Source organism: Hyaena hyaena, unplaced genomic scaffold, assembly GCF_003009895.1.
Source record: "Hyaena hyaena isolate Hyena2069 unplaced genomic scaffold, ASM300989v1 scaffold_562, whole genome shotgun sequence".
NCBI lineage: Eukaryota > Metazoa > Chordata > Mammalia > Carnivora > Hyaenidae > Hyaena > Hyaena hyaena.
The window spans coordinates 1,073,215-1,092,350 of record NW_024081198.1 but is presented as its reverse complement, the minus strand read 5'-3'; the positions used below and the strand labels follow the sequence as shown (position 1 = coordinate 1,092,350).

At 38.7% G+C, this 19,136-nt stretch overlaps 1 protein-coding gene across 3 annotated transcripts in view; it reads left to right on the top strand.

Annotated features, from left to right (window-relative positions):
* Window positions 1-5,689: 5,689 nt before the first annotated feature.
* Window positions 5,690-19,136, top strand: part of MICU3 (mitochondrial calcium uptake family member 3) — a 97,132-nt gene continuing 83,685 nt past the window's right edge. For all 3 annotated transcript variants that reach the window (XM_039256282.1, XM_039256283.1, XM_039256281.1), the window contains exon 1: window positions 5,690-6,079. In XM_039256282.1, coding sequence (XP_039112213.1) covers window positions 5,690-6,079 — 390 coding nt within the window. The remainder of the gene's footprint in view (window positions 6,080-19,136) is intronic.

The window sequence follows — 19,136 nt, the reverse complement described above, 5'->3', positions numbered from 1 at the left end:
TTTTTTTTGACAGTTTCCACTCAGGACTCCCCAGCCTACCGCTAAGAACTTTATAAGTTTGCAAACTTTCCAGCTTAATCTATCTCTAAATTCTTTTCAGTCTGCTAAATCTTTCGAGGGTAAATATAAAATATTCACATGCATATTACAGAAAACTTAAACATTTTCCACTTTTTCTCTTCTATTATTTATAGTCTTCTCTGATTGGAGAGTTGCAAGGAAACCAAGGTGGTCCCAAAGCACAGCTCAGCCCAATCGGATAGCCTCCTCTTCACAGACATACTGGTCTGTTTACCAACGTACTTTTTCCTGTGATTTCTGGCCCTGACCTGAACATTTTGCTCAGCACAGTGTTCTGCATAACCAACACCAATCAATTGGCATTGGCAAAGCTACTGTATGTATGTACATGGACTTACCTAATGCTATGTTTGGTTTCTCTTGGTGTTGATTTATCCATCTGCTCTGAAGGATGCCCTTCTGTTTGGTTATCTGCCCTTAAGGCAATTTATTTGCCCAGAGACAATGGTATATAGTGATTGTATGACCAGATACTTCCTGGGGCTGTCCATATGGACATTGTATAGGAGAAAGTGTTACAAGTCAAAGGAGATAAAACATTGAGTTGTGGCTTAAAGTTGTTGTTTTGGTATTTTCTTAGCAAATAAGGAAAACATCTACTTAGCATCTTCTTAAAGGTTTTCAGGCACTAAAAGTCTTTTATTAAGATACTCCTTGGCTAAATCTCTTTAGGCTATATCAAGATTATCTATCTTTTCCATTTATTTCCAACCCTTCAATCAATTTTTTGCTCTTATCTCCACACTTTACAACTTTTTACATTCCTTCTCAGTCAGACAGTTCATAATTGAGCCAGTCCTCTGGAAAATAACACATTCATGTAAGAGCATTAGCAAGAAAATTTAGTTTTTATTTCATATAAACTTTTTATTGAAGTGTAAGATACATTAAAAGCATGTACAAAATGTAAGTAGACAGCTTTATGGATGTTCAGGGTAAATATACTCTCTACTCAGCATCAAGATCAGGAAATATAGTATGAACAGAACTCCAGAATCCCGCTTAGCCATCTTCGAGTTACTATTGTCATGATTTCTTATACCACATGTGTGTCACTTAGAGTAACCACTGTCATGATTTCTTATACCACATGTGTGTATGTGCATATGTGCATGTATATGTATATATTTGTTGTTTTTGAACATTATAAATGGAATAATATAGTTGTTTCTTTTGTGTTCATCTTCTTTGACTCAACTTTCTGTTTGTGAAACTCATCCATGTGAATGCAGATAGTGGCAGCTCAGTAATTTCCACTACTACACAGCATTCAGTTGTGTTCGAATACACCATGCTTTTAAACACTAAATCCAAAAATTAATAAAAATAAAAACCATATCCAGGACTATGTTGATGAACATACGGATACGTTTTAGTCTTTGGCCCCTTATTACTATTTCTCTGTGTGTCTTTGGGTGCACATAAATATTCATTTCTGTTGAGTGTTTCACATAAGAGTGAAATTGATGGGTCACAGGGTATACACTTGTTCAGCTTTAGTGGTTACTGTCAACAGTTTTAGAAAGATTGTATTATTTGTCATCCTTGCATTATGGATGGTCATTATATTGCTCTGAGGTTATTCTCTTCCAGAAGAGAAAACGTTTTCAATGGGCAGAGAAGTTTACTCTCTATCAGTATCAGGCTTGAAAACGACTTAGGGCAACTAAGAAAGGGCTCACTTGTTTTCAGGTACGAGAAGGCTTTGCTAGGAGCAGGTCTGAGTAGCTATTCCTTGTTTCCCCAAAACATAGGAAATCAAGTTCTTGCCACCAAATGGAGGACAAAAACAGCATGAATTGAACAGTGAGACACTGTTGGCAAAGACCCTGGAAATCATATAAAGTCATAAATTATATAAATCAGACTGGACAGATATAATAGTCAAAGTGAGTTTATTACTTGTCTTAAAGTTAAGAACTTAAATGTGTACAACTGACAGCTTAGTTGTTGTCACTGGTGAGATCTGTAATAACAAAAAGGGAAGTATCAAGGTCAACTCACTGACCCTCACCATGGATCATGCTGGGATTCCTCAGAGGACCAAAAGAACCTGATGGAATCCTGTTGCTTTAAGGCTCTAAATCCAGCAGGATCATGCCAAAGTATGACATGTACAATGATGGCTTCAAATCACAAAATTGATTGTTCTCAAACAACCCTTCGCCACAACCACACTCTTTCTCTAATGCATGCTTGACAATCCCTTGCCTTCTCCTTTCTGCCTTCTGTTTGCATCAATTGTATTTCTGTATATGCTACTTGGTTTATCAGCTCCTTTGGCCTCTGATAAAGTACTTCATTTCCTTTTCTCCTGAACTGCCTTTCCATCTTGGCCTCTTCTCCCTACAACAATAATAAATTCCCTTCTTCATTTAATAAATGTTTATTGAGGTCCTACTATATGCCAGCAGCTGGGCTAAATACATGGCTTATTGAGCTTAGACATAGCTCACTTTTGACTAAGGGGAAAAAACAGTCACAAACCATTGTCAATCTGTCTTTGGGTGTAGAAAATAGGCGAAAGAAAAAAAAACAGACCCCTATGACTTGGGTCATTTGGTTTTCACAGCCCTGGATGCTGAAGAATGGAGTTCCAGACTCCTGGTGGCTAGCCCCCTAGGAAGACAAAAGACCAAGAAAACGCAGTGACCCCAGAAAACACATCTCCCCCACCACTTTTTCTTTTAAATTTGCTAATTGTCCCCGAAGGTGAGGACAATGTTTATGACAACTTTCCCAAGAGACAAGGGGCTTGCTGAAGCTTTGTTCTTGGCTGGTAGCTTCCCTCTGTGGGAACTGAGGGTACCTGCCGGTAGGGGACTCGTGTGTCCCGATATAGAGTCTTAGATAACATTGCTCCTTGTCTTAACTAGTCAAGATTTCAGTGCTCAGAGTGAGTAACATAAGGTGAGAGGAATATTTTAATAGGAGTTTTACGAAACAAGAAATTTCTGCCTAAGCATGATACGTATTACACTTAAATTTCACTTTTAGAACATGCAAAAGTCACTCTTTTTTTTGTTGTTGTTGTTGCAACTTAAAAAGTAGTGAAAGGTTAAAATAATTAGGTGATGGTATGGAATTTGAATAGGAAAGTATTAAAGCGATTGTAGGGCAGTTATACATTTTGAAAAGAGAAATGACATGTGAAAAAATGCCCTGAAGTATTTGTATATGCTTTACTGGTATGCTTGGAGCATTTTGGTTAATTAAGACAATGGGTTCAGAAGGTGATCACCATTCATTTCTATTATTATATAGGAAATTGTGGCCTCCAAAGCCTTATAAGGTTATGTTACTAAGATATAGCAAAATCAAGAGTCCAAATCTTTTGCCGACTACTTCATCACTCTATATTGATAAATATGCTTTCTTGAAAAAAGCTTTTTTGGCTTGATCCTTGTTCTTATAAACATTTTTAAATACTTTAGAGCATTTCTTTTTACTTAAATCATAGTGAACATCAATGAATGTTTTTTTTTGAAGGTATAGACTCTCACTGTGGAGTAGGGACTTTTTTGGATATTATTAACGTGCAGGAGAATTGACACAAAATTTAAAGGAGGGCAAATGGGTGGCTCAGTCGGTTACTCGTGTGACTCTTGATTTTGGTTCAGGTCATGGTCTCACAGTTCCTAAGTATGAACCCTCTGACAGTTCAGAGCCCACTTGGAATTCTTTTTCCTTGTCTCTCTGCCCCAACCCCACTGGTGTTCGCTCTCTCTCTCGCTCTCTCAAAATAAATAAATAAACTTTATAAAAAAGAAATTTTGCTTTTAGAGGGAATGTATTGTGGACAGTTCAAATTAGAATAACTTTTGCATACAGAGAGAGCTTCATCCAAAGTTCTGTGAGTACTTGACAAACCTAAATCCAGCACCTCTCACAGAAGTGCTTGGTTTCTAGCCAGAGAAATGACTTGCAGGGGTTGTATTAAATGTATTTAAACTAGAAAGAAAATATATGTGTACTTGAAGGATGCAGATGGAGAATTTCTGTCATTTTCCTGATCTGTAATATGATGTTATTGTGTTACCTCCTTAACTCCCCTTAGAGCTTTTCAGCTTTTAATATGCAGTCATAAAAATTCATCAGTCTGGCCAAGAATCTGCCATTATGCCATGCTGGGAATTTATGAGAAAATCCGGAAATTGTGCTCAGTTCAAAGTAAACAATGCCAGAAAAAGAACTGTGTTATATATCCACAGAGTAAATGTTTCTTTGAGAATACTAAAATTTCCCCAAATTCAGAGAAGGCAGAAATTGAAGGAATCTTCGTGATAATACAAAGAGGCACTGAGTCTTCTTCACAGCATTATATAAAAACAACAGGCTAAAAGAAACATATTGATAGCATCCTAAAATAAGCACGTTTTTTGTTCATATGCTACAGAGGATTTTTCTGTTTATCACTTTGGGTGACTTTTAGAAAATTCCATTAGCCTGTATTAAAACAAGATATAACTGAGGCATATCTTACGGATTACTTATAGGCAAGGGGTTAGTGAGGAATGGAAATAGCAGGATTTGTGTCGAAAAAATCCTCATTTTGTTTGCCCTTAGTCTTTAAAAGAATTGCCTCAATCAACTGATCTAGTTCCCTTTTGACTGCAGTTCAATTGAGACAACTGGATTTTGTCATTTACACCCTTAGACCTAGAATATTTTAAGGGATCCTGGCACCATTCCAGAGTATAGAGACCGAAGCTGGCATTACTCAGCTCGCCAAAATTGGGCTCAGAGGTGGGGAACTGCGGAGAATGTCATAAACACTTTCTCACAATAGTGACACTGACAGTGTAGCAAACAAATAGGTACAGCAGCAACAAAAACAGATGACACAATCACAATCGGTTATATTTATACCAACAGCCTCCCTACAAAAGGTTGTCTTTCAAGACACTTCTGATTTGATGAATTAAGGTATGGTAGGTAATGTTTAAAAACAAAAACAAAAAAACTTAACCGTAACTAAAAACCGTTGGCCTTCCCCCATTAAAAGTCCGGAATCTGTCGCTGTGTAGCCAAAACAGCCTTTGACTTAAATCTGCCCCCTTTACGACTCGAGCCACACTTTACTTCATGATTTTACACCTGAAGGTACAATTGCAAGGTCTCCGTGACCTGTCAGGGGCCGTGCCTTTCTTAGAGGGGCGCTACCAACGATCCAAGACCCACCCGGGCGGGCCAAGCCGAAGGGTCAAGTTTAGCCAAAGGACGCCCGGACACCCTCGCCCACGAGGGCTCTCTGCAGTTCCGCTGACTCGGCTGTGGCCCGCGGTGCTGGCTTCTCGCGCAGTCAGGTGCCGCCGGGGCGGGCGCAGTTATTTCTGAGCGCGGGGTGGAGACGCCAGCGCCGGGCGGGGGAGTAGCCGGGATCCGCCCCCTTCCCGGGCATCTCCGGGCCGGAGACCCCCGGTCGCCCCAGCTGAAGGCCCGCGACCAGGTACCCCAGGCCGCACGTTTGTAGGGGTCGCTCTCGGACAGCATCGAACCTCCGCACACTGACTTCTCGCGAGGTTTCGGTGCAACACCCCCCCCCCCCCCCCCCCCGCCCTCTCCCGACTCCCGCCCGCTCCTAGCTCTGGTGCGGGCAGCTCCCGCAATGGCTGCGCTGCGGAGGCTCCTGTGGCCGCCGCCTCGGCTCCCGCCTCCGCCCTCCCCTCACCATCCCTTTCCGGGGCCGTGGGGGCGGCCGGCGGGGATAGCCCCGGGCCCGGCTGGCCGGCCCTTCTCCTGCCGGGAGGAGGAAGACGGGGCTGTGGCGGAGGCGGCTTGGCGGCGGCGGAGGCGCTGGGGCGAGCTGAGCATCGCGGCAGCAGCCGGCGGGGGGCTGGTCGGCCTCGTGTGCTACCAGCTGTACGGGGACCCCAGGGCCGACTCCGCGTGGGCCCCCGCCCTCGCGCGCCCCTCGGACAGCTCGGTCTCGGAGCCGGAGGACCCGCCCCGCGGCCGGGGGCTGATTCCCATCCCGGTGGCGGCTGCCAAGGAAACGGTAGGTGCGTGAGCGCGTGCGCGCGCTGGGGCTGCCCCGCAGGTGACGCCGGAGGGTAGGGTCCCCAGGTGCTCCACCGGAGCTCGGGGAGGGAAGGTGTGACTGTCACGCGGGGTGCGCTTGAGACTGTGGGCCGCTGTGGCCGTGGGAGCCCTGCGGCCGCAGATAGGGACGTCCTGTGAGTGAGAGACGAAGACCTAGGCCAGGCGCGCAGCCCCGGGTCTGTTAACCCAGCTGGTGGGAAGGTGTGGATGATGCTGCCGTGGATGCCGGGGCCGTGAAGGTTGCTGCGGGTACCACCTGCCAACCAAAACCTCAATCCAAGACAAAATAAGAAAACGGCCGCGAAGAAGTCAGCAGGCAGAGAGTGGAGAGCTGGGTTGGGAGGGATGGGAGCGGCCGGGCCGGGCCGGGCAACAGCAAGTGGTCCAGGTGGTCTAGTGCGGTGGGAGGAGCTCTGCAGCAGTGGTCTGAGGTCTCGCGAGCAGCTACATGATGTACTGCAGGCCCTTATTCCCAAGAGTGTTCTACTCCCCGCCCCTCCCGAGCCAGGAACTGTAAGTAAGGAAGGTAAGTAAGTGAGAAGATGGGTAGAACAGCACAAATAGGAAACTGCATAAAGCTAACTCCTCCAGAAGATCTTCAAATGGAACTGTGCAAGTATCATTATGTACCTATCATATAAGGTAAAGAGGAGGGTAAGACAAGAATGGGTAAAAGGGTTATGATTTTTTTTTTTTTGTCCATCAATATGTTTAATAGTCATGTAAATGACTAGGAGTCATCTAGGGAAATTTCCTTTGCAAGACTTAAGAGTATGAAGGGCTTAGATGACAGTAATTTAAAAAAGAGCTCTTCTGTTTTTTTTTTTTTTAATTTTTATTTATTTCTAGGGGAGAGAGAGAGAGACAGCGTGAGCAGGGGAGGGTCAGAGAGAGAGGGAGACACAGACTCCGAAATAGGCTCCAGGCTCTGAGCTGGCAGTCAGCACAGAGCCCGATGCGGGGCTCGAACCCACGAACCGCGAGATCATGACCTAAGCGAAAGTCGGACGCCCAACCGACTAAGCCACCCAGGCGCCCCAGAGCGCTTCTGTTTTTAACTATAGGGAAATGTATAGATGCTTTATTCTTTGCCGGAATACATGTCAGTGATCTGATGTAAGTGCGTTCTTTCCGTGGAGATTATTGATGCATTTGAACCCGGGAATCTACCGAATGGGCCTTCTAGCAGCAAATCACAAATACATAGCATAAAGTACTTTTATACATCGAATACTTAAAATAAAATACTAGCAGTAAATACCCTAAACTTTCATCGCCCACTCCTCTTCTCCCTTCGTCCTGATTGACCACGACAGAATTTTTAACCCACCATGGTTGATCTGGGAACAGATTGGGAAGGTAGCGAGCATTAAAAAAGTATTTTTTCTTTTTAAAAATTAATATTAGGTTTAAAATTGAGAGATATTATCATGTAGTTTTTTTAAAACGACCATACTTAATAGTGACTTCCCCATAGAATTAGGGGAGTTAAACGAGTTAATACACTTTAAATGGTTAAAATTATAGTCAGCATTACACTAGCATGTAGTGAACATTCAGTAAATTTTTGTAATTTTATTCATTTATTTATATCTATTGTGTAATTAGTGTTTATAAAAAATTCCTGTACAAGTAATACCAAAGCACTCTGACTCTTACAGAGTCTCCAGTCATATAATTAGGATTATTATTGCTTTGGTAATCATTTTTTTCCCCCAGCTCTGAAAACTTTTATAGTTTCTTTTTACCCCTTGGTATTTGAAACTTTCACAATAAAGTACTTTGTGTGGGCCTTTTTTTTTTTTTCTTCATTTATTTTACTAGGAACTTGAGGAATAGAATATGGAAATTCGTGTCTAAAAGTTCTATATACTTTTCCTGTATTATTTCTTTGACAATTTCCCCTTCTCCATTTTGTCTGTTTTCTTTTTCTGGAACCTCTGTTAGTCTGAATTTCAACCTCCTGACAGTTCCTAATCTAATTTAATCTGTTCTCACTTTCTAATCTTTTTGTTTCCTTGCTTGTTTGTATGGGAAAGATCTTTGACTTTATCTTCTAACTGGCCTGTTGAGAGTTTTATTTCAGCTAGGCTGTTTTCAAATTCAAAACTATTTTTTGTTCTCTAATATTCTTGTGGTACAGCATTATGTTTTGTTTTATGGCTGGTAATATCTCCATTAAGGATATTAATTATAGTTTTTTTATAATTGTCTTCCACTTCATGCATTGTATTGTTTCTTCTAGCTTCATTTTTATTCTTGTTTGATTTTCTAAGCCCTCACTTTCATTTTGGAGGTTTTCCTCACATATCTGTGGTTGCTGCCTATCTATATATGAGAGCTACTCAGAAGCCATTTGTACATGAGAATAGCTTTTAATTGGTGACCTATACTTTTTAATAGAGTGGTATCTAAATGTCAGTGTTTTAGAAGTCCTTTTCTCTGGTGTCATTGAGTTGGCCCAAAGAATAGGAGAGGTTGGAGGACTTACAGGTGTAGATGTAGGCGCATGCGCACCCGTATGTGAGAGCCTGTGTGTTGGGGAAGTCTCCAAGCATGTTCTTACCTATTGTTATCTGATGCTCTGTTTGCAGCCGCATTACTTCATTTGCTTTCACAGCTCCTTCTTTTTCCAAGGCCTTATCCTTTCTGGGATCTGTAACTCCAATCAGCTTATTTCCATTTGGTTTCCTCCTCCACAATACTCAGGTATTGCCTCTGCTCCCCTAAGTTACTTATCATTCTTCCATCCCATAAAAATTTGATGAATTCTCTTGATCGTTTTGGTTTACGCTCCTTTTCTCTGTCTTAGTTCATGTATGCTTGTACCTTTATCTTTTATTTTTTAATGTTTATTTTTGAGAGAGACAGTGGGGGAGGGGTGGAGTGAGGGGGACAGAGGATACAAAGTGAGCTTCCTGCCGACAGCAGAGAGCCTGACATAGGGCTTGAACTCATAAATCGCAAGATGATGACCTGAGCTGAAGTCTGACGACGCGTAACTGAATGAGCCGCCCAGTCACTCCTGCTTCTACCTTTTTTTTTTTTTTTCAAAAGCTCCTTTATTGTGATATTAATATGTTTAAGAGAGGAACAGGTTGAAAGAAACTTATGAGGTCGATCTGCCATTTTGTCAGAAATATTTTAAACCTATGCTGCCCTTCAATTATTATGCTTTTTTAAAATTATGCTTTTATTATGAAATTCTTGAAGTAGTAGAAATGATTCCTTTTGAGGTTTGAAACTTTACTAAGAAACTTGATGTATAAAGCCTCTTTTACTCATCATGTTACGTTAACCATAAGCCTAGCAATAAATTAACCTGTACATGTTATGAGAATATATAAGTTAAAAATAGGCATGAACAGCAGTAACTTAGAGAGACACATTTCTAATATTGTCTTCTCTGCTTTTTTTTCTCCTTTAAGGAGAGGCATTATGTTGGTCTTGGTCACCTTTATATCTTCATTGCTTTGTATGGGGCCTAGCCCTGGTAGACACACAATAACTATTTGTCAAATGAGTAAGCCCATGCTAAACATTTACATGGGACATACGCACTGAAAAGGCACAACCACATTCTGTGAGAATTAATAGTTTTAATATTTTGTTCAGCTAAATGCCGGTTATTTATAGCATTAGAAATGGGAAGACTTCTGTCAAGGTCAAAATTCCAGGCTTTGGGAGACCAGTCACATGACACTGTATTTATTTTAATTGTGCAAGTTTGGCTTGCCAAAAATTTTCAGTAGACATGGCCTTGAACTTTATTAATATTATAAAGAGATGTTGAAAAGATTTTGCTTGGAACCTTAGAGTTTCAGCCTTAAAGCATTATTTTTACTAGTGGAAAAAAACTTTGTTCTAGAACTGCCTGTTTGTTTAAGGTCCAGAATAAAAAAATGTAGATTGCTTAATACACTTTCGTCTATATTTTACTTATTGTACAGAACACATCTATTTTTGACTACACATCTTAAAAAGCTTTAAGCAACTTAATTTAGTGTTACTCTCAAGTGGGGAGTATCTCTTTGGTGTAGTTTGTATCTCTTTGGTATAGTTCCATAATAATTGCCAATAATCATGCATTTTTAATTTCTTTCACTGTATATCGTCCCCAACTTCTTTTTAAGGCAGCATATTTTGAGACATGAGGTTATGCTTATTCTTTCCCAGAATATTGCAGAATTTGCTAGATGTATAAATGTAGAAGATTCCCAACCTTTTATAGAGTGAGGGAAGCCACAAAGATATAAAACTGAAGACAGGCTAATTCTGTGTAGAAGAACATTGTTGTATAGGAAGCTAATTAAGTGGGTGCTCCCCTCTTTTGGTGTCCTGGATCACTCTGTGGCAAATCCACCAGATTCTACTCTCATCCCTTCTAGTGGCTCTGTTATAGATTCACATACTGTGATTTGGGTGTAGATTTTTTTGCTAAGTAAATCACAAAATAAAATTTGGATGAATTTGGAAAAAAAATATATCCTGTTTCTCGTTACATCAAACCAAAAGTTTACAGAGGTGTGTGCTCTTTTGTCTGGGTTGCAGTGAAAGATAGTTGACAACATTTTATGGATATCAGATTCATGCTGGGAATCAGGAAATGAAACTGTTCTGACTTTCAACTTAAAAAAAAAATCTCATCTCTAATTTTCTTCTAAGACTTGGAAATTGTCAAATAATGCACAGTAGTCAGTTTGAATGAAGGTGTATACAGTTATTTTCCCTTGATCTATATAATCTTCCCTTTAAAAAAAGAAAAGAAGTATTCTATTTTGAATTGGAATTCAAGTAAATAGTATTTGGGTTTAATGTGACTTACTAATTGATTCTCACATTCTCACATGTAATTCTTTTTATGTAATTTTAGGCTGGATGTTTATGAGTACAAAGTAAAGTAAAATGTAGCTTCCCTCTCATGGATTGAATAAACAGTTTATCTTTAATAATTTTTAAAAAATGGATGCTATTTTCTACCTAAAGATTAAAAAAGACACTTGAGATTATTAAAACAATTATATTAGTCCTAAAGTTTTGAAGTGCCATTGAGGGAGATTTCATTCATCCTCCATATAGGACATAAGCTTTGTAGTTCATAAAGTTTTAATAAATTCTTATTTAATAACTGAATGAATGAATTCTAAATCCCAAAATAAGTTCTATTTTATGATTGCAGTTCTTTAGGAAGCTTACTTTTTACAAAATCATCTCATCCTTGCAAATTTGCATTTGACTCTAGAGATTAGGAAATTAATGCAAGATAAAATAATGGATGTATTACCTCAGTGTGTTATTTGTGAGGATTAATGATTGGACATGGAGTCATAGCATTAGTAGTAGATGTGAATTTAGTAACTAGTTTCAGCATCATGAGGTAGTAAATGCAGAGTGCATACATTTTTGTTTCCTTCTCTCTCCTAAGTGTATGAAAGACAGACGATGCATTCTTTTTGGAGTCCTTAGTCTTTTAGTATTAAATATTTTAATGTTTTCTTATTTTGAGATGGTTGCTTGTATAAAATTATATATCTAAACTGTTGACCACTGGATTCCTATACGATTCCTATACGAGTTTTCCAAAGATTCTTAGTTGCTCTCAACATGGCAGCTCTGGCAGCAAATGGCTCCTTTAATCTCTTCCCCTTCCACTTCATTCTCTTTTAAATAGTGTCCATTATGTTAATAGCTCTTAAGTACTAAAGAGTATTTTTCTAGTCCTGGAAAAGTATTAGGGAAGATCATTTATCTTACAGCACATGATTCTCTCCAAGTGATTAATATTTTTTAAGACTCCTGTATTAAGCAGTTTGATTTCATAGCCATAAAATCAAAATTTTCATATCATGTCCCATTTAGAAACAGTTTATCCATCCATCTTTCCATTGGTCCATTTATTCATTCATATATTTTACTGAAGGAACGTCTCTTGATATACAGTAGGTACTAGAGATTTAGTGGTGGATGAAAGAAAATTAATGTTCTTCTGTAGCCTACAATCTTGTGAGGATATAGAATGATCATAATACAGTACAGGAAAGTGATTTCATGGCAAAAATAGAGTCTACTATGGAATTCATGCAGGAAGGACATATAACCCAGACTTAGAACATAAGTGTAGCTTCCTGGAGAAAGTAATACCTAAATTGATATTTAAAGGATTGGTAGGAATTATTAGGGAAACAGGAGGCATGGTGGGTGAAGAAATGTGTTCCAGGAGGAAGTAACATGTATGGGAATAAGCATAGTGTGCTTCCAGAATTGAAAGGTCAGTTTCTTTCAGCTGTATAGCAAAGAATTTGAGGCAGGAGTGATCAGACGGACTTGAGGCTAGAAGGTAATCAGGAGGCAGATGGTACAGAGCCTTCTAAGTTCAATCAAGGAATTTGAACTTTACCTTAAAAGTAATAGGGGAGTGCCTGGGTGACTCATTGGGTTAAGCATCTGACTCTTGAATTTGGCTCAGGTCACAACTTCCCAGGTCATGAGTTTGAGCCCTGCTGTCCAGCACAAAACCTTCTTGGGATTCTGTTTCCCTTTTTCTCTGCCTCTCCCCAGCACTCACTTTCTCTCAAAAATAAATAAACATTTAAAAAAAAAAGAGTCATAGAGAAACATTGACAGATTCTTAGGCTTGAGGATGATGTAATCAAATTTGCATTTTAGGACTATTAGTATGACTGGATGGGGATTTAGATGGAGGGATGAAATGCTAAAAAGTAGGAGTCCTGGTAAGATGCTATGGCCTCTTTATTTAAAAAAATTTTTTTTTAATGTTTTTTTTTTTTAATTTATATCTGAGAGAGACAGCGTGAGCAGAGGAGGGTCAGAGAGAGAGGGAGACACAGTATCTGAAACAGGCTCCAGGCTCTGAGCTAGCTGTCAGCACAGAGCCGTGCGTGGGGCTTAAACCCACGAACCGTGAGATCATGACCTGAGCCGAAGTCAGACGCCTAACCGACTGAGCCACCCAGGCACCCCAAGATGCTATGGCTTCTTAGATGAGAATGTCAGAGTATATGATTCTCTGTATGCTTTAATTAAGATAATACATGTCAGACAGTTTTTACCTATAATATTTCTTTAGACAAGAAACGGTATGACTTTACTGGAAGAATAGCAATGAAGCAATGAGAATTTATGTCATTAGAGAAAGATTCAGGAGGTAAGATCAACAGGATTGGATTTTAGGGATGAGACAGATGGAAGGAAGCGTCTGGGATGATATTCAAGTTTTTGTCTTGGATACTAGGTGGACTGTGGAGCCAGTTCATGAGGACTGGGTCCTCAGGAGGAAAAATGTCAGGGGGAGTGTACATGGATGATGTTCTTAATTTGTGCAGTGGGTCAAAGTATCTTTTGGACAGCTGAAGGGAAATCTCCAGTTAGATACATAGATCTGAAGCTCAGGAGAGAAGTCTGTACTATAGCAGTAGATTTAGAAATCATCAGGTGTTGAAAGTCATAAGAATGGATGACATTGTTCAGAATATGTAGAATATGAGGAGAAAAGTACTTAAGAGTCCTGTTGAGCATCAGTGATTTAAAAGACTGTCAGAAAATAGAACTATGCAAAAAGCTGAGAAGTAAGATCGAGACAGGTAAAGCCAGGAGAGTCATGGAAGCCAACAAAAGATAGTACTTCTAAGAAGTACTATAGTCAGTTTCAATGAGCTCAACCAGAGGAGGTCATCTTAGATGAGAAATTGAAAAAGTGTTCACTGGATTTAGCAATAAGGAGGTCATGGGTGATCTTGGTGAGGTCTTGGAGGTGAAAGTCAGATTATAGTTGGAGAAGTTGAGATAAAGTTAAAGAAAAGGTCACGTGGACAAGACTAAGTAAGTGTTGGCAATCCTTTTATAAATTTGGCCATGAAGGGGATAAGAGAGGGCAGTAGTTTAAGAAATACGGAATTGATTTTTTTGTTTTTGGATGAAAGACCCTTAAATATGTTTAAAAACTGAACGAAAGAAGAGGAACACTAAGCCCCAAGGAAGAAGAGGGGATAATTAATTAGCCAGAGTCCAAGGTACAGATGGGAAATGAAAGTTAAAGCACAAGAGAATAATTTAATCTTACATAATAGGAACAATGCCATTTCCAGTGTAACAGGAGGAAGGTATGGGAAGACACAGAGATTATACATGTGTAGTGGCAACTAACTGAAGTAGTTCTTGACTGATGACTTCTGTTTTCTCTGAAATAGAAAGTTATGTCATCTTCTAAGAGCAACATAATAGAAAAATTTGTAGAGTAACCATGATAGAGATTTGGGGCAGAGTGGCAGATCGAAATAGCCATTAACAAAATAAACAAAACAACTAGAAAACCCTGAAGTCTTTTAATTTCCTCATGTTTTGTATTTGCAAGGTTAAATATGACTTTTTAAATGATAAAATGAGTTTTTAACTTATTCATGAAATGTAGAAGTTTTTCAGTGAAAATTTTTTACATGATCTCAGCTTTCGCTGTTTTAGTTCTTATGTTATACCGCTTTTTAAGATATATAAACCTTAGTAATATGCTCTAATTAGTACTTTTTTCTACCCATGCTGTAATATTTAACTTACATAGGAAATGCAGCAAACTTATAATGCAGTAGAGATTTTATTCTTCTATTTAAACTTGATGGGCAAGTTTCTACTGGAGACTATTGATTCTCACAGATCTCCTGTAATTGTTGTACCAAACACTGAGAATTTGAGTAACTTTACTTTGTTTAGTGTAAACACTCTTGTGTTGGAGAAAAATGTGTTTAAAAAAATCAAACAAGTTTTATTTGTGATATTACCTAGTGTTAAGGAAAACAGTCATTTGTGTACTAAACAGGATTTTCTAGATATGCTTTTTATCTTCCTCTTTAAGTAACCCTTTACCTCTTTATTCTCTTCACAAATTGATAGATTATATAAGCTAAGTAAAATGTGGAAATTTAGTGCTGTATTGAAGAGTTATTTTTCTAGATTGGGAAAGTAGAACTCATGTTTTCTGCTTTTTTCCTCATTCACTAAATTATCTTTTACTCATTTTAGTACTCAACTCCATCTCCAGAATTTAGAATATAGCAAGTATATATAAAAGAATTTCAAATACTTCCATTTTTTCTCCTTTTTGATAAGGATGGTATCTATCTAGTTGATAATGTAAATATTCAGTAGGTGAGATATTCGGATTATCCTTTTCTCTGGAAGTGATATAATTCAGACTGCTTAGAAGAATTCAAAATGAATTTTCCTAATGAGCTTCACATCATGTCAGAAAGGCTCCCATGGGTTAGGTCGAGTTTAAACTAACTCCAACCTGTTAAAATGAGTTATATTCAAATAGGATCATCTAAACTTCTTCCAGCCACAGTTGACCCTTGAGCCACAGGAGTTTATATTGAGAAACTCCACTTATATGCAGATTTTCTCCCATAAATACAGAACCATAAATGTATTTTCTTATGATTTTCTTAAAACATGTTTTCACTAGCTTACTTTATCGTAAGAATACAGCATATAATACATTCAACATACAAAATATTTGCTAATTGGCTTCTCATGTTATTGGTAGGGTTTCCTGTTAACAGGAGGCTATTGGTAGTTAAGTTTTGGAGGAATCAAAGGTTATACACAGATTTTCAATTGCACAATGTTGGCGCCCCTAAGTACCACTTTGTTCAAGGGTCAACTCTATTTTTATTCTAAAACTTTACTACTCTAAAAATGGGATGAGACTTACGATTCTCTCTGTATATACAAGCACGTTTATTTCTCGCCCCCAAGAGATTAAGAAAAGTTTTGAAGCTATTACTATGGTCAGGCTTAACGACAGAGTCCTAAAGACAATAAATAGGCAGCTTTTGGACTAGGTTTGTGGTGAAAAGAGATCAGTGTGGCTCAAACTTTGTCACATAGCTTTCTCCATACTGATTCCTATCCAGATATCCAAATAAATGGGTCACATTTGGATTTTATGTCCTCCTAGTAAAGAAGAATACAGTCCTAGTGACCGTTTGACTCAGTACTCTGCACATGTACTGTCACATATGCCTGCCATGTTCTCTGATCTGCCAGCCCTGGTGATTATTGGAGCCTCATGAAAGCCAGATAAGAGTTTTGATTCAAGTATTTTATTACACAGACTTAGTCAAAGTGAATACATCCTACATGGGGAGTAAGATTAAAATCTCTTAATTCATACTTTGATCTAATATTCTAAATTTTATTAGATGTACAAATACTGGGTGTTATTATGAACTATATATTTAATAATCAAAAATTATATATATATCACCAAATAATTAAGACCTAGAATTTATCCTGAATTATTATAGTAGTTATTGTAAATTTTTTCTAAAACTGCAGGTGAGCAGGCAAACTTAATCAAGGTTCGTGCATTCTCTGGCAAATTCTAGGAGAGTAGCACTTTGTGTCTTGGTGTTTTACCTACATCCTTTGCGCAGCAGAATTCAGAACATGGCTAAAGCCAGAGATTGTGTTGCACGTTCATCTTTAGTAGAATGGTTAAAATTTAAAATTGGAAGGATGTGGAGAAGTGAACCAGAGAGGGATTTTATCTGAATGTCAGATAAATAAGAACAGAAGTTACTCAGGTACCCAGGAGTGTATTATTTGATTTTTGGCTGATGGAGAAGTTCTAGAAATGTCTCTCTTTCATATTTTTGGTAATGTGCTTTATTAAGGAAGTTCTCTTAGAAGCTACAGAGATAGTGGCTTTTTTTTTTTTTTTAAAGAAAGTGGCATTCTTAAATGTACTGTAAAATTCAAGTATCTGCAGCTGTGTGTTCTTAATTGTAGGCCAGCAGAGTGGCTCCCTACGGAGTTTGTTTAATTCCTGTGGTGCTAGTACTAGGGATCAAGGTGTTGGGAGACAGAGGGCTCAGAGGTACCTAACCTAGAAAAATTGGTGAAGGAAGGCACTATGGTATCCTGCTGATTCACTTACACAGCACTACATCCTAATCCAAAAGCGATTGTGATCTTCATGTAATTGTTGGGAAAAATATAGAGCTTCCTCCCTTACTTTTCCCTCACTTCCTCCCTCCACAATTATCTGCTTGCTCATTTCTACTTATGAGTGTCCTCTCCAACAGCTTTAAACTCAGGGATTAAAGAGATATGGAAATAACATAGGCCAAAATAAGAGAAAACAAGGTATAGTAAAGAGCAGATGGCTTGGGATTACGAGAAATGGTTCAAGATAATGACTTTTTTTTTTTTTAATATTTTTATTTCTAGGAGAGAGAGAGAGAGAGAGAGACAGCGTGAACAGGGGAGGGTCAGAGAGAGAGGGAGATACAGACTCTGAAATAGGCTCCAGGCTCCGAGCTGGCAGTCAGCACAGAGCCCGACGCGGGGCTTGAACCCACGAACCGCGAGCTCATGACCTAAGCGAAAGTCAGACGCTTAACCGACTAAGCCACCCAGGCGCCCCACAAAATAATGACTTTGCCTTTGCTTACCTGGACCCTCTGTATAGCAGAGTCAGCACCTTTTAATTGGCCTTTCAGGAAGTCTCAAAAAGCACTCTAATTACATTTTTTTGGCCAGGATTTAGTCAAAATAGTCATTTTACTTAGCTTATGTAACTAACTCCAGCAAAGCCTGATGAATATTACCTTTATTTTGTGTGCTATTGTGCCTAGCTAAAAATCAGAGTTCTCTTTATAGGGAAAAAACAGAGAATAAGAAATAAGCCTTTCCTAGGTGTGAAGTATAGTGTATTAGGAAAATGGCTTTTTGTTTTTGAAACTGGCTTCTAAATGAAATGAAAATGCTCATAAATAAATTATGAAATGCCCATTTAATAAATAAATGGTTTAAACTTCTGGTCAATTTATTACTTTCTCAGAACTAAGTTTACCTTAATCTCTCCCTCACTTCTAGTTCCAGAGGAATGAAGGAAACTTCCTGCAAAACTAGAGAAAAGAGTTTGGAGTCCATGATTTTTCTCTAGCAGTGCCCAGTAGCCTAAGAGGTGGAGCGGTTCTAGGTGATAATGTAGTGTATAATTCTGTCCTTGAATTTGGAAGTCAGGCAGCTTTGAGGCTAAATTATTAGATGGGCCATCTACTTGAATGTTGGAGTTCTTTCTGACATGATTTGGAGTGATGAGGAAAATCATGAGTTACGTTTTAGAGTCCTCTTTTAATAAGTGAGTTGGAATGCCTACAAGTTGCCATTGACAAGGTGGTAAATGATATATAACCAGAGCATATCTGCCTATGTCAGTATTAGTGACTCAGAAATTATATGCCATATATTAGTGCCTAAGTGAAGTTGGTGGCAGAGAAGAGCAGAGTGCCTTTGTCCTTTCAATGACAAAATACATAAACAAACAAAAACCCAAAATTGATAAGAGAAAGGTGACCGGATTCATTTAGTTCCATAAGAATGTTAAACTCTTGGGAATATGTTTAAGGCAAAATTTTACTGATTACGGAAGATTCTTAAAAAAGAAAATATTCCACCCTTGGTCACATAAAATCTTTGGATAGTTTCTCCTTATTTTGTAGAATATATCACATTCCTAATGTACTCTTCTCCAAAATGAAATACTAAAATATCTAATTATGAACTTGCATTTTCTGCTTCTTGTCAAGACATTCACATCATCTCCAAGATTCAGGATCAATTTAATATACAGAATTGTATTCAGATATTTTAATAGGGTAAGCTAGTTTATACTAACAAGTAGACTTTCAGGTTTAACCCAATAAAAGTGGATTAACTCAATAAAAGCTTATTTATTGTTTATGTGATACTTCTAGGGTTGTGTATAGGTTGATAGAAGTCTCCTGTATGTGGCTCACCTTCATGCCGTCATTCAGGGACCTAGACTGATAGTGACTCTACAGGCTTCAACAAGTGGTTTCCAAGGTTACCCAGAGTGTCAACATAACCAGAAAGATAGTGGTGGTGGTGGTGGAGCGTAGAGGAATACACATGGGACAGTCTGATGAATGAGGCCTGGAAGTGGCACGTATCACTTCTAAACTGAATCAGAT